The sequence below is a fragment of the Zonotrichia albicollis genome, chromosome 6, assembly GCF_047830755.1.
Source record: "Zonotrichia albicollis isolate bZonAlb1 chromosome 6, bZonAlb1.hap1, whole genome shotgun sequence".
NCBI classification, from domain to species: domain Eukaryota; kingdom Metazoa; phylum Chordata; class Aves; order Passeriformes; family Passerellidae; genus Zonotrichia; species Zonotrichia albicollis.
Window position 1 is genome coordinate 54,011,769 of NC_133824.1, and position 19,302 is coordinate 54,031,070.

The 19,302-nt window shown below is 43.1% G+C and overlaps 1 protein-coding gene across 3 annotated transcripts in view; it reads left to right on the forward strand.

Moving 5' to 3' along the window:
- Positions 1-3,876: 3,876 nt before the first annotated feature.
- SYT9 (synaptotagmin 9) overlaps positions 3,877-19,302 on the forward strand; it is a 70,061-nt gene continuing 54,635 nt past the window's right edge. Inside the window, exon 1 of one of the 3 annotated variants that reach the window (XR_012580925.1) lies at positions 3,877-4,909. Coding sequence is in view for 2 of the 3 variants with exons in the window: in XM_074543823.1 (XP_074399924.1) it covers positions 4,762-4,909 (148 nt within the window). In the remaining variant the exon portion in view is untranslated. The remainder of the gene's footprint in view (positions 4,910-19,302) is intronic. The other 2 variants (XM_074543823.1, XM_074543822.1) reach the window with 2 other exon arrangements.

A 19,302-nucleotide genomic window follows, 5' to 3' on the forward strand; every position in this document is an offset into this window, starting at 1 on the left:
AAGGGGAGCTAAAAACCACTGACTGCAGAGACAAGACTTTCAATCCATGTGAGCAGTCAATAACAGAAACCACAAACCACAGACTTGGGAATGCAACAATTCTCCTCAAGCTCAATTCACTCTCAAGGCTGAATTATTCAGTACACTTCTTTTTGTTCTCCCAGTAGAGTTTGCAAAAGCTGTCAAGGAAGAGATTGTCAAATTTAGAAGGCAAATCAGAAGAGATGTGTTTTCCTCCCTCTTTCTCAGGTTTTAAGGAAGCTTTCTTAAAACAGATTAAAATTGCATGTGACATGCTACAGCACCCAGAGTACTCTTTGTTAACAATGTGAATGGTAGAAAGATCAAGAAAAAAATGGTAATCTGTTATAAAGAGGCCATGAAAGTAGTCCATCATACCAAAAAGCTTGTGTTCATGTTGAGCTGTTTACAGCCTTCTGTGCAGTGTCTCCTACTCTGAGCTTGCAACTTTTCCCTAGGCAGCAAAATTTAGTCCAATGGCAGCATGGGGAAAAGAACAACTGAACAACAACAACAACAAAAAAAGGAACCATAAAAAAATCTCACTGATGAGCTGCAGTCTTGTTTTTGCTGATAACCTCCATTCAGACAACTCATTCTTTAACCATACCCCTTCAGCTCACTCTGTGGAACATATCTGAGTCCCAGTTGTAGCAGGACACTGGCTGTCAGATGTACACTCCTAATGCTCTGATACAGCACAGCTTCTAGTGACACTTGATGGCACCTCAGACATTTGACACACTTTTCCTCTGCTCAGGAGGGACACTTGGCTCTTCCTTCAGGACCTGCTGTGAGAAAGCTCCCTCCCATCATTCAGAAAACCCCAAAATGACATTTTACTCGTTCTGACATGGGAATAGCTCACAGGCCTCCTGCAGAGGAAAGTACAAAGATTGGTACTATCCTAGCATTTAACACTGGGTTTATGCATTACATTTTAAAAACGTGAGCACACATCAATAAATGACATGTGAGTTCAAATAAAAAGACCTAAGATTTTATAAAAACCATAAGGAAGATAGACTACTATCCCTTCTGTCATCAGAGTATGTAATTCTGATCACAAAATCTTCAAATGACTCCATTATACTCAAGGACAGCTATTTTTTCAGGTTAACACCATCAAAGGGATGATACCACCTTCCTTTTAGGTAACACTAACTTGTTTCCATATGACCTCTAGAAGTCAATGATGAGGGAAAGCCCATATGGGGAACATATCTAACTAACCTCCCCTTAAAAGCATTCCTAAAACCTTCTGTGAAGAATAACTAACTCATCTGAAGAATGACACTGCTCAGAAAACATCATCTCAAAACAACAACCAGTTGTAGTCACTCAGAATTCCATTCTCTTGTATGTTTACCTAAGCATTTTCTACGTTTCAGCAGCAGCAGAAGATATATCCATTAAGAACAGAAGGGTGACTGTAAATAAGAAGGAGAATGAGCCAGAGAGTCTGGCACAGCCAATAACAGAAACATTTTTGACAGATATATTAATCCTTGGGCCTACAATGGCATTTCCCTTCTCCAGCCTGGACTAGAGGTGACTGCCTTTGGTGGAATGGCCTCCTTTAACCACAGCAATGTTCTCCTTGCTTTCAGCCATTTTGTCCTTCTATATAATGACAAACTTTGAATTCTTGGGATGAATAAAAAGCCTTGCTTGTTGTGTTCCATTAGTGACTTAGCTGTTCTACGTGTTTTCTTGATTTCCTGAAACAACCCTGGCCTCCCTTCCTCCCTTTTTTTAAAGAAAAAGGTACTCCCATGATAAGCCGTGCCCAAATGGGCAAATCTAAGTCAAGCAATTACAAACACTCAGCACAAACACTTGATAAGTTCTGGTTGCAGCACAGCCATAACAAAAATTCTGATGCAAGCTGCCTTACTTGCTTCCAAAAATGCATTTGTTTCATGAATGCCTCAGCTTTGAAGGTGACTTCATTGCCAGCAATCCTTGTGCTGCTGCCAGAACACTGGGGAAAAGCTTTATTTCAGGAAAAGAAAGACGAATGTGTCAATTGATGATGACAGAACTGTTGTAGGTCAAACAGTTAAACTTATTCTGACTCCGTGTGTAGCAGGCTTGGGGATTTTTTTGATTACACTGTGTTGTGTGAGGGCAGGTTGAGCTAAACAGGAAAAAACAAAATAGACTTACTGTGTCAGTGCAGATTGTAACTCTCGGGATAAGGTTAATAAGAGCATCCCACTGCATCACTTTCATTGACCTTCTAGGACCAAAGTTAATTAGTGCAGCACTCATTAGGCATCTCAAATGTAACATGGTCACCTTGACTGGGGAAATCTGCTGCTGACACAGGAGCAAACCAGGAGTGCCTGCAAGAAGACAAACATGCAATCAATGATAACACAATGGCAGATACAACCGGTTCTCAGAGGCAAGATCAGGAAGGAAATGTTGCACTTGCTCTGAGACAGAGCTGATTACATTTACTGCTGTTATCTCCAGAGACATGGGCATTTTCTCACACAGTGCACTTAGAGCTCAGAGCTTTGGAGAATAGATGCCTTTGTTTACAAGCAGTGATGTCCAAATAGTTTGTCTCCTCCACCAGACTGAAAAATTTCCATCTCCAAGCACCTGCATTACAAACATTTCAGCACCTTCAAATTGCTGCTATTCAAAAAAATGAAGCAAGATTTTTGTTATAGGAGAAGGATAAAGAAATTACTACTTGATCACCAGGCTGCCCAGAGCTCACTCTGCAGCAAGCCTGAATCCCAAGCTAGCAATCGCCTTGTGGTCCCACAGGATAAAAACCACACTCTGGCATTAATATCCCTTTGCAGTTGATATATTTGTCTGTCCTGGAGAGAGGTCAAGCTATAGAACAGCACAGTGTCTTGGTCAATGCCAAACTACCAAATTATAGCTAAATAATATGAAAAATAAAATAAAAATTATAGGCAAATTGTTTACAGTAATTAAAAATCTGGTCACACGCAATCACTGGGCTTTGTATACAGATATCTCTGATAGCTTTGACAGCTTTGAGGGTTTGCATACATACAAATAATCTGATAGTCCTCTTGAACCTGTTTTTTCCCTAAAAGACATTCTGGTGCCTCTAGGTTTACGAAGTTCTTTAAAATTTGCCCCTTCTTCACTGCAGAAGGAGCAGGATGGCAGTAGTCTAGTTTCAGAGGAAGAGCTCTGACTGACAGTACCTCTTATGAATTGTCCTTCTCCCTGCATGCTTGGAGAAACAAACAAATGACATTGGTTCATCCAGCACTAAGATGAGCATTTGTGCAGCATTTATTGAGACAAGCAGAGACACTTTCACACAGTTAGATGTAAAAACACATACTGATGGCACCAAAATCTCTGGCCCTCAAAAATATGCTTTCAATGGTAACAACTGTAACAGCTATACACTATTTTATTATCTACTATTAATTCTTAACAATGACAAGCCAGCCTGAGCGAGTGGCCTGGTTACTGGTGGAATTGTGCCTGGTTTATACAATCATGTTTTACAGATATAATTTTTGTATTAAAAAGGGTGGGGAGGTGGAGGAGGGAATGCCTTTCAGACATAAGCACTGTTGCCAAAGCACTAGGAGTCAAGTTATATTAGTAAACAACTTTTCTTATTAATACCCTCTCCTTTCCCGAAATGCAACTCATTTCGATGATATTCATTTTCTTTAAGAAGAAAAAAAGCGTCTACTAGAAGATGATGCTATTTCTAGAACCGTTATCAGCAGTCTTTAAACAGGAGGCTGAACATCCACACCAGTCTGAACTTCCCGAGCTTACCGTGGCCTTTGATATTTGCCTGAAGTATTATAAAAGGGAGAGAGAGAGAAAAAAGGAATGAAGTTAAATGGAGCAGCCAGTTTCTCAGCTTTTCCCCTCATGACACCCACCAGCCTCCCAGCCTACAAACCCAGAAAGCGAAGCAGCACCTTACGGATCTCCTACTTGTCAGGATAAACATGCCTAATGGCAGACATCTCCTCAGCCCCCTCCTCCTCCGCCAAGGCTCTCCTGCCCTCCCCTCCGGCTCTGCCTGGCTCTCAGGTGCCTCAGCTTTCTCAGCCGTGCTTTAACTCTTATTAACCCGTCCGTACGAATCCGCGGAACGAAGATCGCCGCTCCGCCCGGGCTAAGAGCATCTTTAACACTTTCCCCTGCCGGCTGCGAGGGCGCGCGTTCCGGAAAGCGAGGCGTTCGCTCGCACTCCGCCGGCTCCGGGGCGGGAGCGGGCACTGAGCCGCAAGGGCGCCCGGCCCGGGACTAGCGGGCGGAGAGGGCCGGGCCTGCCCGCCATGGGGAGGCGGGGGACGGGGCGCTGTCCGTCAGGACCCGCGCTCCGCCAGCCCCGGCGCCGCCTCTGAAGTTTCCCCCGAACAGCGTGCGCGCTGGGGGCCCGGGCCGGTCCTGCCCCCGGGGCGGAGAGGGGCGCGGCGGCCCCCGCCCGCTCCCCCGGCGGCAGCGCTGCGCCAGCGCGGCTGGGCGGCCGCGGCGCCGGCGCTCCCCGCCCTCGCGTTCAACTGGTGGGACCCCCGTGCGCCCCCGGCCGCGGCACCGCGGGGAGCGGCGGGCGGCCCGGCCCGGCCCGGCCCGGCTCGGCCCGGCGGGGCGGGCGCCGCCGGCTGAGGAGGATGCGGGCGGCGGCGCGGCGGCCGCAGGCGGGCGGCGGGCAGCGGCGCGGCGCCTGACCGCAGGGCTCCGCTCCGCTCCCGAGGATGCTGCGGGGCGATGCCCGGCGACAGGGAGGACGAGATCTGCCAGAAAGCGCTGCAGCTGCTGGCCGAGCTGTGCTCCGTCGGGGCGGTGGAGAACGAGAACTGCCGCGATTTCATCTACTACCTGCGGGACAGAGCCCGGCCCCGCCTCAGCGACTCAGGTACGGCCGCCGCCCTCGGGGGCGCGGGCACCGGCGGCCTCCCTCCGGCCTCGGCTGCGGGAGGAGGGCGAGCTCCCCCGAGCATCCCCGGGCTGCCGGAGCCGCGGGGAGAGGCCTGCCGGCGCAGGGAAGGAAGGAGGTGGCGGGGAGGATGCTCCGGGGCCGCGGGTTTGCCGGGCGGGTTTGCCGGGGGAGGACGCCGGTGCCCGGTGCGGGCTCGGTGCCGCCGGGCTGGGTTTTAGCCCGAGCCCCAGCCCGCGGCGGGTGCGGCAGCGCGGGGGGCGGGCGCGCAACTTCGCGCCCGGAGCGGGTCGGAGCCGCCCTGGCCGGCGCCGCCGGGGCTCTGCTGCAGTGCCGGCGGGCCGGGGCTGCCCCGCCGTTCCCCCGCCGCTCCCCCGGCCCTCCCGGAGCTCGGGGTGAAGCGGCCGGGCGCCTCGCAGCTCGGTCTGACTGGAACGCGGCTCAACGCAACTCGCCGGTTCCGTGTGTCGCAAGCTAACAAGAGTGTTCCTCGCGTTCCTGTGGCAGACGTGGGGCTGGCTGCGGGTCCCACAGGATGCGCGCTGGGTTGGTTTGTGTGTGTTTGTCAGGGTTATGGCTTCCACATCGTGGCATAACAGCCTTACTTAAAAACTTTAACTTAAGGAAGCTTTCTCATAAGGAGGCTGAGCTCCAGCTGGACAAAAGCAGAAAAGATTGAGGATTTGTCTCTGGATGCCAGGGAAGGGCAAATTGCGTTTAGATTAGGAGCTTATTATATTTATTTTTACATCATCAAGTTGAGGTTGCTAAGTATGGGGAGAAATTTAGTGAGTTAAGACAGAAGTTGATAAACGTTTGCACTACTGGGAAGCCTTGCTGTTAGATCAGCAAGTCATCACAGCACAGTATTCCTTGCTTCATTATTCTCTGAAATAAATCAGTCCATTTAGCACAGGGCAGTCTAATGACACTCTTTTCTGTAATTCAGTATTCCGAAGTAACACTCAGAGTGCAACTTCCTGACAAATCCTTGGATATACTGGAGGCCTGGAGAAAACAAGTAAAACTAAATAAAAAAATACTCAAGGGAGGAAAAAGATGTGCTGTCACAACAAATGAATGAGGAATTTTCCATCATTCAGTTTGCTTGTATCCAAAGCTATTTGCAGTCATTCTGGCTTTTCACTACTTAAAATATTCAAATTGGAGTGATTCATGCAATGTTTGATAGGGTTTCTTTAAAAGTAGACAAATTTAATTGTTTGGTTCATATAGGCAGATTTAATTACTTTGTTCATATAAGCAGTAATTTTAGGACAGACACCTGTGATTTTCTGTAATTTTCATTTACTAAAGGATCAGTCATGTATTTGTGTATCAGGTCATGATTCCAAAGCCATCTGCTTAAATCAGTGCTCGCTTTGGATACAAAACTACTTGAAATGCATATGGAGACTTTAACCCCTACCACTTGATAATAGCTTTTCAGATTTCTTTCAGAAGCTACCTGGTTCTTTTTCTTTTCTTTTTTTTTTTTTTTCATCAGCCTCAGGCAAAAAGAATACCTGGCATCTGTTTGGGAGCGATTTTAAAACACGGCGTGCTCAGTAAAAATTTATCACCTCTACCTAAAGATGATTAAAAAAAAAAAAAAGGAAGAAAAAAAAAAAGAAAAAGTGTGTTTATTTCTACCTGTTTTGCTTGAACTGTTATTACACAACAGCCTTCCGGTGTTGTTGTGAACCTGCTCGATTACACAGAGCAGCAGTCCCTAACCTTTGCCAGCCAATGTGCAACAACACTGAGCAATTACGCTGCAGGCAGCATCTTCCCATTGGCTTCCATCTGAACGTTTTTATTTTTTGCAGCTGCAGCCGGTCTCAGAGGGTCTGGCAGGCAACATGTTACCCATAAACCCTGACTTGGGAAATGGTTCTGTGAGGTGGCCGCGTCGGGGATTTGTTAATTTACCTAATTTCGTATTTCTTTGATTAAAATGTTTCTTACCCCAGTATGGCTGTGCACGTGGTTTGTTTAGCTGGGCTGTAAGAAGGGAGTGCACATGACTTCCAAAATGAAGCAACACGACTCGCAGTGAAAGGGAATAATAATATAAATAACACTGACCAGAGCCGGCTTGCTGTGTGTAGTGAGTTTCATTGACTTAACAAGGGCAAAACGGCCTTTAAAAAGCGCTGGCAGCTGATCCATTCCCTTTCCAGCCACTAGAGGCCTGAACAGGGATGTGGAGAAAAGTGGTGCTGAAGGACAGCGTCTCCTTCGCAGAACTGGGCGAAGGATGGAGCTGTCCTTGCTCCAGCTCCCACCCTGAGCTGTGAAGGGGATGTGCTTGAGTAACTGGCTCTTAGGCCGCCCACAACAGCAATCTGAAAAGATCTACAGCATCAGAGTGGAGAAAAGTGCATGATTATGGAGAACTGGGCAAAAGTGCATGATTGTGGGGAACTGGCATGATTGTGGAGAACTGGGCAAAAGTGCATGATTGTGGAGAACTGGGCAAAAGATGAAGCTGCCCTTGCTCAGAGTGGAGAAGGAGTGAAGAAAAGTGCATGATTGTGGAGAACTGGGCAAAAGTGCATGATTGTGGGGAACTGGCATGATTGTGGAGAACTGGGCAAAAGTGCATGATTGTGGAGAACTGGCATGATTGTGGAGAACTGGGCAAAAGATGAAGCTGTCCTTGCTCAGAGTGGAGAAGGAGTGAAGAAAAGTGCATGATTGTGGAGAACTGGGTGAAGGATGGAGCTGTCCTTGCTCCAGCTCCCACCCTGAGCTGTGAAGGGGATGTGCTTGAGTAACTGGCTCTTAGGCCGCCCAGAAGAGCAATCTGAAAAGATCTACAACATCAAAGTGGAGAAAAGTGCATGACTGTGGGGAACTGGGCAAAAGTGCATGATTGTGGAGAACTGGCATGATTGTGGAGAACTGGGTAAAAGTGCATGATTGTGGAGAACTGGCAAGATTGTGGAGAACTGGGCAAAAGATGAAGCTGTCCTTGCTCAGAGTGGAGAAGGAGAGGAGAACTGGCATGATTGTGGAGAACTGGGCAAAAGTGCATGATTGTGGAGAACTGGCATGATTGTGGAGAGCTTGGCAAAAGATGAAGCTGTCCTTGCTCAGAGTGGAGAAGGAATGAAGAAAACTGCATGATTGTGCAGAACTGGGTGAAGGATGGAGCTGTCCTTGCTCCAGCTCCCAACCCCGAGCTGTGAAGGGGATGTGCTTGAGTAACTGGCTCTTAGGCCGCCCACAACAGCAATCTGAAAAGATCTACAGCATCAGAGTGGAGAAAAGTGCATGATTGTGGCGAACTGGGCAAAAGTGCATGATTGTGGAGAAGTGGCATGATTGTGGAGAACTGGGCAAAAGATGCAGCTTTCCCTTGCTCCAGCTTCCCGCACCTGTGAAGGTGATGTGCCAGAGTCACACTGAGTAACTGGCTCTTAGGCCACCCAAAACAGCAATCTAAAAAGATCTGCAGCATCAGAGTGGAGAAGACTGCATGATTAAGTGGCTGATGAGGTACATGACCAGGTGTTGTGCAGGAATTAGAGCATGGGGATGTGCTTTGAAAAGTGTTTCTGAACTGAAGTAGGCACTTGCCTGGATCTGTGGTGGGTACAGACAGTTCTGCAGCACCCTTGGCTGAAGCCATTCATGGATGTTGGCTCTGTCCCCTGTCAGGACACGCTGGAAAATCCCAGCCCTAGGTGGGGAAGGAGGGAGCTGAGGGGCTGCTGAGGCTGGTGCCAGCATCTGTGTCCAAGCTCAGCCTCCTGGTGCCCCTCAGCCCCAGCACGGAGCAGCCAGATCCCTGGAGATCCTCTCCTGATATCTGATGCCCTTGGCTGTGTGCATGCCTGTGGTGTGTGCCGCATCTTTATTTTTCAGTTCTCCAGGGTATTTCAGTGTTTTTCCCCTGTGTTGGGGAGTGCTGCATGTGCTTCGGGCACGAGTTTAAGGGTTAATGAGATCTGGGTTTAACAGGCTGGTCCACTGGATTTCAAGGGTGACACGAGTGAGTCAGATTTTAAAGCTTTTCAGAAAACTAAAAATGCAAATTAGGCATTTAGTGAAAAATCTTCAATTAGTTCAATAAGAGTTATATGTCAGAGCAACCTTGAAAATCCCCAAAAGGCACCCTTAAGCATTTAGATACCTTAATAAGCTGACTCGTTTTCTGTTCCATTGTAAAATGTCAATAATATTTCTGTATTGCTGAAGGGCTTTGTGAGGGGGAATTGCAAAGTCTGAACACATCAGGTATGTAATACATTCATAACTCCATCATTCCAACTCTCATAAGGGAGAGTCAGATGGACCTCTCAGAGAGATTCAAGTAAAAACAATGTTTATCATATGGGCATTTGAAAACAATCACTCAAGATCACGGAATATCACCCCATGATACATGATAAAGCAAATATTGTGGAGGAGGAATGAGCAGAAGAATTTCTTGAATGTGTCAAAAAAGAGAAATCCAGTAAACCAAAACAACAACAGCAAAATCGCTAAAGCAGAAAATCTTGATAGAGAGACTGACCATTAAAAGGAGATTAAGTACAAAAAAGCTGTTTATGAAATAAAGGTTCTAACAAAATTTACTAATCATAGTGAATTTTTCATTAATTTTGTAGTGGAAAAATTATATAAATATAAATAAAAAGTGAAGTTTTCTGTTGCTTTGGGTTGCACATTTTGAGGATGAGCCATCAAGGTCTTATAATACTCTTAATTACATTCTTTAAAATTGACTAATAGATGCTAAAACAGAATACATGAAGAACATTGTGGGCATAGTGATGGCATAAAGTGCTTTACAGGTCATAAGTATGAGATAATTATTTCACAGTGATAGAAAGCCAGATTTAAGTACTTGAAGGAGGTGAAGGTAGTTGACAGTCAAGAAATTAAAAAATCTGTGAGTGGAAATGGGATGGATATTGAAGAAAAAATGTATGAGAAACTGCAGTTATCGTCTTGCAGTAGAATTTAAGCATTTTATGAGTCAGTACTTTACTTTTTCATGTCTGCTTTCAGCTTCAGGACAGAGAAAAGCACAAAGAAAAGAAAGGCAAAGAGGCTTTAGCGTGGCCTCCCATCCCTCTGGTGGGATGTGAGAGCCCAGGTTTTCTGTGGAGGGTTGTTCCAGTAGGCTGCTCATTGCCTAGAAAGTTAGCACTTGCAATTAAATTGTACCTCAGAAAGTTTCCCTTTAATTCAGAACTGACTTGAAAACCTGTCTTCAGTAAGTAGTCTGGTTCCTTGAAAAGGTGTTTTAAAATTTTTATACCTTAAATTGCTTCCTGATTTATTCCCACCTCACTCCCCAAATTTTCCAGGAGCATAACAAGCTGTGGAGTTTCATCAGGATGTTAAATACATCTCGATTCATCTAGATAAATGTAAAAAGCATTTGCAAGTTTTAAAGACATGAAAAACATTTGAGTGGGTGAAATAACTTCCAGTGTGTTTTTTCATTTTATTTTCCTCACTGTGAGCTGTTGCTCTCCATATTTTTAAATTTTCTTTTCCTGATAGTATTCAATGTACCCTGCTAGTGCAAGACTTTGTAGGATAGAGGACAAGTGTAAATCATATTTCCTCTTTTGAGGTGAAATGATTGAGCAAATGTGAGGCCCAAGTTCCTTTAGGTTTTGAGAACCAAAGTGCTTTTTCAAGAGTTGAAAAAAATACAGTGATGTCATGTATTTAAGACTAAAAGTAGGTATTCATTTTCTCTTTTGAAAAGTCAAGAACAAGTTTGAAGAAGGTAAAAACAATTACTTCCTGTTGCTTGAATTCTAAAATGCTCTGCTAGTTTAATTCCCTCTAAACAAAGAGGCTCTCAGAGATTTTTCTGTCGTACTGGAGGAGTATAATATTGTTTTTCTCCTTGGAAATCTGTTTTAAACAGGTAACTAAATTTTGAAACAAATTGTAGAAAAGAGCAAATCATGTTCACAGCAAAGGGACTACCTGTGCACTTAATAATGACTTGAAACTATAATTAAGATAAATCAATTTAAATAAAAGTAAAGATTTTAATTTATTATAACCACATGTAACATTTTCCTGGAATGCATTTTTGCTCTTTTGCAGCTAACCTAAGGAATTATAGGTGTTAAGTTATGACTTACTCCTCAGAACCAGAGAAAAGGACAACTACAAAGATTTTCCTCATGATAAAACTGAGCTTTGATCAGGCTGGAACACAGTCATGTTAAATACTCTTCAGATATGAAAGAGCCCTGCTCCGCTGAGATCAGTTTCTATTTTCCAGACATGCAGAGCAGCTGCACTTTGCCTTGAGCAGCCAAAAATGAGATTTTCTGTGACCAAACCTCACTCCCCTGCTGTCCCACGGCTGCCCCTGCACACTGTGGGGAGCAGAAATGGTTCAAGTCTATGAGAAAAAGGCAAGGGGAAGGTGGTTCCCAGCCCTTCTTGGCCTCTGCATCCAGATTCATCACAGGTGTGCAAAGTGGCAGCTTCCATTCCCATTTTGGTTTTAGTCCTCCCTTATGTGGGGATTTCACCAAATGTTTGTTGTTTATGGTGTGCCTCATACCCTGGAACTACAACAATGTGTAACACTGTGTTAAGTAGACTCATGCCAACTACACCTCTTTGTATTTAACAGAAAAAAATGTGTTTACTCAAATATGACATATATATAAAAATGTGTTTCCTCATATACGACACATATATATAAAAGTTTTTAGTCAATTACGACACATATATAAATATAATACTTATTTCCTGAAGTCGTTGCAAGCCCATTTGTAAAGACATGCTGCAAGTTAGAATAACATGCTAACTGAATCAGGAATCAGTTATCTCTGCAGCCACACAGTTCATGCAAGTGTGCAGTGAACATTAAGGAAAACAGGTTATTTTCAACTGGGAATAACAAAAATATCTATCACTGAAAACGGCCTGAAGAGTAATGACCTTGGAAAATTAGGATGCCTAGACTGAATACAGTCTGCCTTATACCTGAATTCTTGTCCTAAGTGCCAGTTTTGCTGATGAAGAGCAGTAGGTTAATTAAGACCTTATACATACAGACTGGTTTTGCCACTAAATCTTGATCACTGCATTTGTCACACCTCCCATTTCAATGGGGTTTGCACATTTCTCCTAGATGGGGGGAGAGGGAAAATAATTTTGTAATTATGCTTTTCTTATGCTTACCCAAAATCATTGTACAGGCCACAGTTTACATTTGTCACCAGAAGCTCTGACTGCTTAAGCAGAGGTGTTGCTGTAAGAGATTTATGGGTTATTAATCCTAAAACCCCCATGAACCTGTGCTACAATAATGACATTTTTAGAGTTTTACTATCATAGAATACTGAATTGTTAGGTATTTTTGTGATCCACACATTTAGTGCCCCAAGTACAAATGATCAGCCACATGTTGCCCCAGATAGCTTTCTGGAAAATTCCTTTCCAAACTAATTTGTGTGAGTTTAATTACACTGACAATTCAGAGACCTAGAAATGTAAGTCCAAAATTATTGCTGTCATAACAGCAGATCTGCTTAAACTCAGTCTCGAGGCTGTGCAGCTCTGTACCAGCTTTGATGTGCAATATGTAGAGGCTGAGCACAAACTGCAATTTATGTATTTTTGTTTAAAACCACATTTCTAGGGTTTAGCTCTTCCCCCACTGAAAATAATGATCATTGTTGATGTAGTGCAAAGCTGTACTTAAGAACATTGCACTGTGCATTTTTTTGCTGTATTTTGTCATTCATTTAAGCTCTTCTGTGGCTTTATTTAGACCAGAGAGATAAAGAGAGATTATTTTGACCTAAAGCTTTATGTCTCTTTCATATTGCTAACAAAATTTTAGTCCAAGGGATAAAAATTTAGAATAATTAATTACAGATGCTGTCAGTTGCAACTGCAGTTTTTAAAGTTCATAATTTTACAAGATCAATCTTTTCTGCATGCTTTGTAGTGTTGTTAAGTAGGGAGTACACGATCCACTAATTTGGAGAGTACAGAAATAAAGTGTTGTGCATAACAGGTGGTGGTTTGCACATTTCTTACATTTGCTGTTGTGGTCACGCTGGGTATTGTGTGACTTAAGCTGCTCAAGACGTTCAGCTGCCTCTCTGTTTTTGGATTTAGGCATTCATTAGCCCAGTGAGATCAGCTTGGCTTCCTTTGGCAGGCATGTGCACCGCAGGATTTGATCCTGTGCATCTCCCAAGGTTAGCTGGAATTCAGAAATGCAGCAGATGCAGTCAAAACTGGCATGTGTGTGTATGTTTAAGCCAATTTACGGGTGATATGTGTCTACCAAAGCTAAAGGTTGGAACAGGCCATAATTCTGTCAGAAAAAGCTTCCAGATTATTGCTGTAAATCCACCATGCTGACAAAAAAAATGTCAGGCACAAATGATTTTTGGAGTTAAAACTTTCAAAGGGCTTTTTCAAAAACCTTCCAGATTTCTTTTTAAAATAAGAATAATGAGGATTTGAAATAGGATAATTCCTGCCAGGATATTTTCTCACTTTCTTTTTGTTCCTGTTGAGTTTCACATGCACACAAGAAAGTCTTGCTGACTTCCCTTGGATATAAATTCTTTCAGTTCATTACATGTTCATCAGGGAGTTGTTTGGAATATCCTTATGCTATCTCACAGTCTGTGAAACTCCCTAAATATTTCCTTTCCAGCTGTGATGGACCTTTCCTGTGTGTATACAAAACACTTGATATTTATCTCTGAAAATTTCTTCTGGTAAACCAGTCTTCATCACTCCCATCCAGGTTACTTTGTGCCTGGTTTCTCCATCCCTTTTTGAAATTATAAGTGTATATACACCAATGTTCCATGTGTTTGCCCCTTGGGGTGTTCCCACTCTTTTTCTCAAGCAGCATCTCATTTTATTTACAGCCCTGTTTTTAATCTCTTTAATTGATCTCTGTTTTAGTTGTCTGACTTCAGCAAAATAGTTTGTTTTTCTTCTCACATTTAGTAAAATTTCAGAATGCAGTGAGAGCTTCAGTAGCTGTGTAAACAGTACATAAAGTTTGACCCATCTTACACACCTCTTGTTTCATTGGGCATCTGTCTGTATATACAATTCCTTTACAGCTCTTTTTTAAAACTTTCTGCTTCTTTTGTTGTTTGCAGGAGGTTCATGGCTATGGAGTTCATGGTTTCACCAGTACCCATTAAGACATTCCAAAAGCTGTTTCTCACATCTATCCAATTTTACAAATAATTGCAACTTGTAATTCCGTACAAATTATCCCACTATTACAGAAAGGAATGTACAATGCAAATTAGGAAATGATCAATGAGACCAGCAGTCTTATGATCTTCTGTTTCCATTTGTAGCAGATGTTTTACCCATTTAAAAGAGGAGTTTATCTTTTTTTCCCCCTGGAGAAGTGAAATGGATAAGATTGATGCCGGGTTATTCCATCTCTTTTTGGGAAGCCTACCCTGAACAGGCTGATCTCAAGTGTTCATTATGCTAAGTTCTCTCTGCACAGCAGAAAGTAAAAGAGAGTTTCCTGAGCCTGGCTGCAGGGAAATGCAGCAGGGATTGAGTTGTTCTTGCTGAGTGCTCTCCTATTCCCCCTAGTAGGGCTGATGTAAAATATGTGTAGCAGTGGCATTACCTGCTGTAAAGAGATTTTAGGTCCATTAGCAACTAAATACAAGAGAAAACAGAGCTGGTATTGCTTCAAAAATATATATAAAACTCTAAAGAGCAAATTCTCTTATCAGTACAATTCTGGGGTTTTTTTTAAGCTATACCAATTTACTCAGGGTAATACAAGATACAAATCTTAATCAGTTGCTCAAATTTTGTTTTCTTTTGTGATTGTGCTCTCTCCTGCAGTAGATCATGCATCAAGAAAGGGTACTATTTCTCCAGATGCCACTAAGGCATGATAACAAAAATCTAATGTAAACCTTTCTTCCTTTTTGTTTTCATTTTAAGCTGACAAACATTAAAGATGACTAATGAGTTAAAAAAAAAAAAAAAAAAGCAGAGGTGAAAAATTAGGCTTAGCAGGTAAACAGAAGTTGAGGGGCTGTCCCAGTTTTGTCCATTAGTTTGGGGTTTTTTCCAAGTTCAGGGATGTTTCACAAAGGTGCAGCAGGCAGAGGATTGGTGCCTGTTACCTGTTCTGCTCAGGAGATGGAACTGAGGAGCAGAAGAGGCATCCAGGCCTCTGAGGAGAGAGATAAAACTCATATTCCTAAGGGACCAAAGAGCACCAAGCAGACTTGCTGTCACCTGGAAATTAGTTAGCAGAGTTGAAGTCTGGGGTTCTGGGGACCTGCCTGGGGGGACATAGTGGACAAGAAAGGCTGTGTTATACCTCTGTTGTAAGAATTTCTATTTCTGTTTTATATTACACTAGAACTTGCCTTTCTTTTTTGAGCTGATTTTTGAAGCCTTTTGAGCTTCTTTGTGGAGTTTGATGTAGGAAAAAAAAATACATAAAGCAGATCTGTCCAAATTCTTTGTCTGTCTTGGGGTCCTCTCACAGGTTTGTTTGTTGGCTGGTGGGTTTTTTGTGGGTTCAGTAGCTTTCTCAGCCAGCCTGAGAAATCAGGATTTGCTGCTGACATTTGGGCTGTGGCTAATGAGGAAAGAGAAGGCTTGGCCATTTTGGCTTCCCCTATTTTAGAAAAGCTGTCACCTTGACTCTTCCCTGTGCAGCAGCATCACTGTTCCTGCCAGCTTTTCTGAGCTGCAGAAGGTGTAACATTTTTATATCTGCTCTCATTCTCAAGTTAATGTCTTGTTCCTGCCTACCTTATTCGTTCTGTACCTGTCTCTTGTTCTGTTGTCATTGTGTTATAAAGAGCAAATTGACTAGTCAAGATGATTTCTTTCCTGCTGCTGCTAGGAGCCAGTGATGATAAAATGGCTAAAAGCAGTTCCCAAAATAGCAGTGCACAGGTATAGGTTTGCCAGAGAGATTGGATGGTGATTACTCTATAGGTCCTTCTGTAGTGTTACAAGTCAGACCCAGCACTGTGAACAAAAACTGCTCTTTCTTCTTTTGATGGATTTTTCTTCCTTTTTTTTCTCATTTTCTTGGGAGCTGGAAACCAGAGCAGAACCTTAATTGCAACAGGACCGGCAGCATCTTCAGCCACTTCAACTTTTCTTTCCTTCCCAGATTAGGGGGAAGCAGTTTTTCACCCTCAGGAACATCCAAAATTCAGTCTCGGGATTCACTTCTTATCCTAAAGGCTCGGCGCACTGAGAGATGAAGCAGTAATTTTGTTATAATGGAAAGCTTGGGATCTAACATTTTTTGGTCATTTGGCAGTTTTACCTCCCTTTTTTCTGCACCCCTCTCTCTGTGGAAGATTTACAGTGGTAGTTGTTGCCATGGCACTAAGCAGGACGAGGTGTCTACTCCAGCCTCAAAACTGAATGTTTACGGCCCTATCGTGAAAAATCATCCCTGCTGACAACTCGGGGTTGTTTACTCAGAATTAACACACCACTCCTCTTCTTCAGAGGCTCTTCAGGTCATTCCCTGTGTGTCAAGACAAATGTGAGCTTCAGCAGTGCTGGAAAAGCCTCAGAATGAGCTCTGTCCTTCCAGTCCCTCGTTAGCTGTTCAAATGAACAACCGCTTCACGCCCTGCCGAGCAGCTGATTGGCCTTGGAGGGAAGAAGCATCTGAAGCAGTATTAATGTTTCATTCAAAATCATGAGAGCCAGGGAGGAGGGGAATTAGGGAATTCAAAACCCCAAATCAGGACTGCCTTTTATTTCACCAGGTCTTACTCTCTTGAGCAGCATCCCAAATTTTCTCCCACTCTGGATTTCCTCTCAGGTTGATCTTGCTGCCTTTGTGGGGTGTTTTTGCCAAGGGTAAATTTAACAGCTCTCTTCCCTTTGCCTTTCTTTCTCCATTGTCTGCTTCTTTTCCCCAGCCCTGTTGACAGTATCTGCTGTGACATATGCAGTACAGGAGATGGAGAGACAAGGAAACTGTGCAGTCCCTCCATCCTCTTCTCTTTTCCTTTCTCAAGTCTTCACTGCTGCATCAAGGCCAGTGAAAATCCCTTTTTATTTTCTCACCAAGCACAGCAGATGAGAAAGCTGAAAAATTAGTGCCTTAAAATGCTATCTCAAAGATAGGTGAGCAAACTGGATGTGATAAAGCAATCAGTAAAGGAGGGTAGTGGGTTGCATGACAGCAGGAACAGCCAGCTGCATCTGGGAAATATGTAAGTCCTTCATCTGGGAAATATGTAAGTCCTTGGACTCCAGCAGTATAAAACTTCCCAAGCTGTAAAAGAAGAGCAATTCTTTCTCTTTTGTGGCAGTCCCAGTGGTTTGAAACATAGTTGGCAACTAATAATTGCAAGGATAGATTCATTGACGTTAAAGGAAACATCACCTCACAGTGGGTATTCACATAAGATCTTGGATTCCTTGTACGTAGTATAGCACGTGCTGGGATTCTTAAATTTGCAGATGTTGCTAATAAATAAAAATAGTTTTATTAAGACAGGAATAGAAAACACACATTAGATACAGAAGTGTTGCATAACCAGCCTTGATGAGCAGGGAAGCTCCCCTTCTGCAGCTTTCAAGAAGTACTGTTCCCAGTAAATGACAGCAAATAGACCCTAGGTCATCCTGAGATAAATATTAATACCACTGTTTTTTTCACAAACTCAAATGTTGCTTATTCTCTTACCTGTTAGCCTCTGGAAAAAAAAAAAAAAAAAAAAAAAAAAAAGGGGGGGGGGAAAAGCAAGTTTTGACAGAGTATTTCCTGACTCAGCAGTTGGATGGAGGGAGCGATGCTGACGCACTTGGTTCAAGGTAATGGAAGGACTTCACCCCAGCTGAGGAGAGCTGTGAACACACAAAACAGCCCAGGAGGTGCCTGCCTGTAAAGCCTGCTAATCAAGTATTACTCACCAATCTGTTAATACAAATGTGTTTGACTCAGGGATGTTTTTTAGAGACAGGAGTCATGCTTTAGTTGGCTGCCATAGATTAGTAGCTGGAGACTGTGAAAACTAATACTCGGTGGTTTTTTTGAATTGTGCACTTGAGATGTGATCTTGTAGAAATCTCTCAGTGGTGGTTTTCCCTACCCTTTCAGCTGCTTTTTCAGTAGTGATATGCAGTAAAAATTCCATCTAATGCCCTGTCTGTAATCAGCAGAGAAAGCAGGGCATGTCTCAAGTGTGATGTCAGTAAAGCGTTGAGCAGAAAACGGCCTAAAAAGCAGCCAAGAGAAAACTGTGGGCCCAAGGATTTAGGTGGAAAGTAGCCAGCCTGAATATGGCTCACTCTATTTTCATAGCAAACACAAAATAAGAGCCTGGGCTTTGCTGGGGTCTCTCAGCACTTTACTCTTATAAATAATAAACAGAATACATTTTCCTTCTGTGTGGGTTAGCAAATAGAAATGTGCCTCTGTTATCAGCAAGGAAGCCATAATTGAGAGGCAGTGATTTTGTGGAATACACATTCAAATGGGACTAAATAAAAGCATGAGGAGGATTTCAAAACTTCTATTTCAGTGCTGGGTTTCATCTGTTCAGCTATGGAATTTATTTATGATAACCTTTTTGTAAATTTGGATTTACATTCTCAGACTCAAATCATGCCACTTGCTCCAGCCTGTCTGACACCGCAACAGCTCTAACAGGGTAACTTTAGGTAATCTTTTGCATATCCCAGCATTTTGCTGTTTACTGCCCCATTTTCAGCATAATTTCAGAGTTTTGAGTGTTTGCTTTCATGGCCCGGCTTGGATTACAAATGCACATCTTGGTGTGACACCATTTGAGACTGAAACTGAAAGGAATATGGTCATGGTAATCCTGTTCACATTATTGCAGCAGAAATGCAGAATAAAACATATTTTTTCTTGGAGAGAGACATGTTTCTAACATGCCCCATTTCCAGTTTGGGTCCCCTTCCCATTTGGAATTAAAGAGTGTCTTTTTACTGGCTCTGTTTACTTGTTCTTAAGGATATCTATTTGTTTATTCATTTCAGGATGCCTCAATGTATGTTGTGCTAATGTATAGGAAACGTACAGAATTAATCACCCACCCCTTACATGAAAGTGCTCCAGAGGAATTCCAGTGGGTAACTCTCCTCAACAACCCACTAACAGCAAACTTCCACAAGTCTGGAGGTTTGGAACATGCAGTTCTTGGAAGTGCTTGGTCCTTTTCCCTTCTTTTTTGTCAGTTTTTTTCTTAATGAATGTAATGTCATGCCTACAAGTGAAAAGTTTCCTATTTTCTTAACATTCACATTTAGTAATTCAAAAAATTATTCCTTTTTTTTTTTTTCTGCAATCATCTGAGTCAACCCAATGATGGGAATTGTGTTGATTTTAAGGACATGGGATC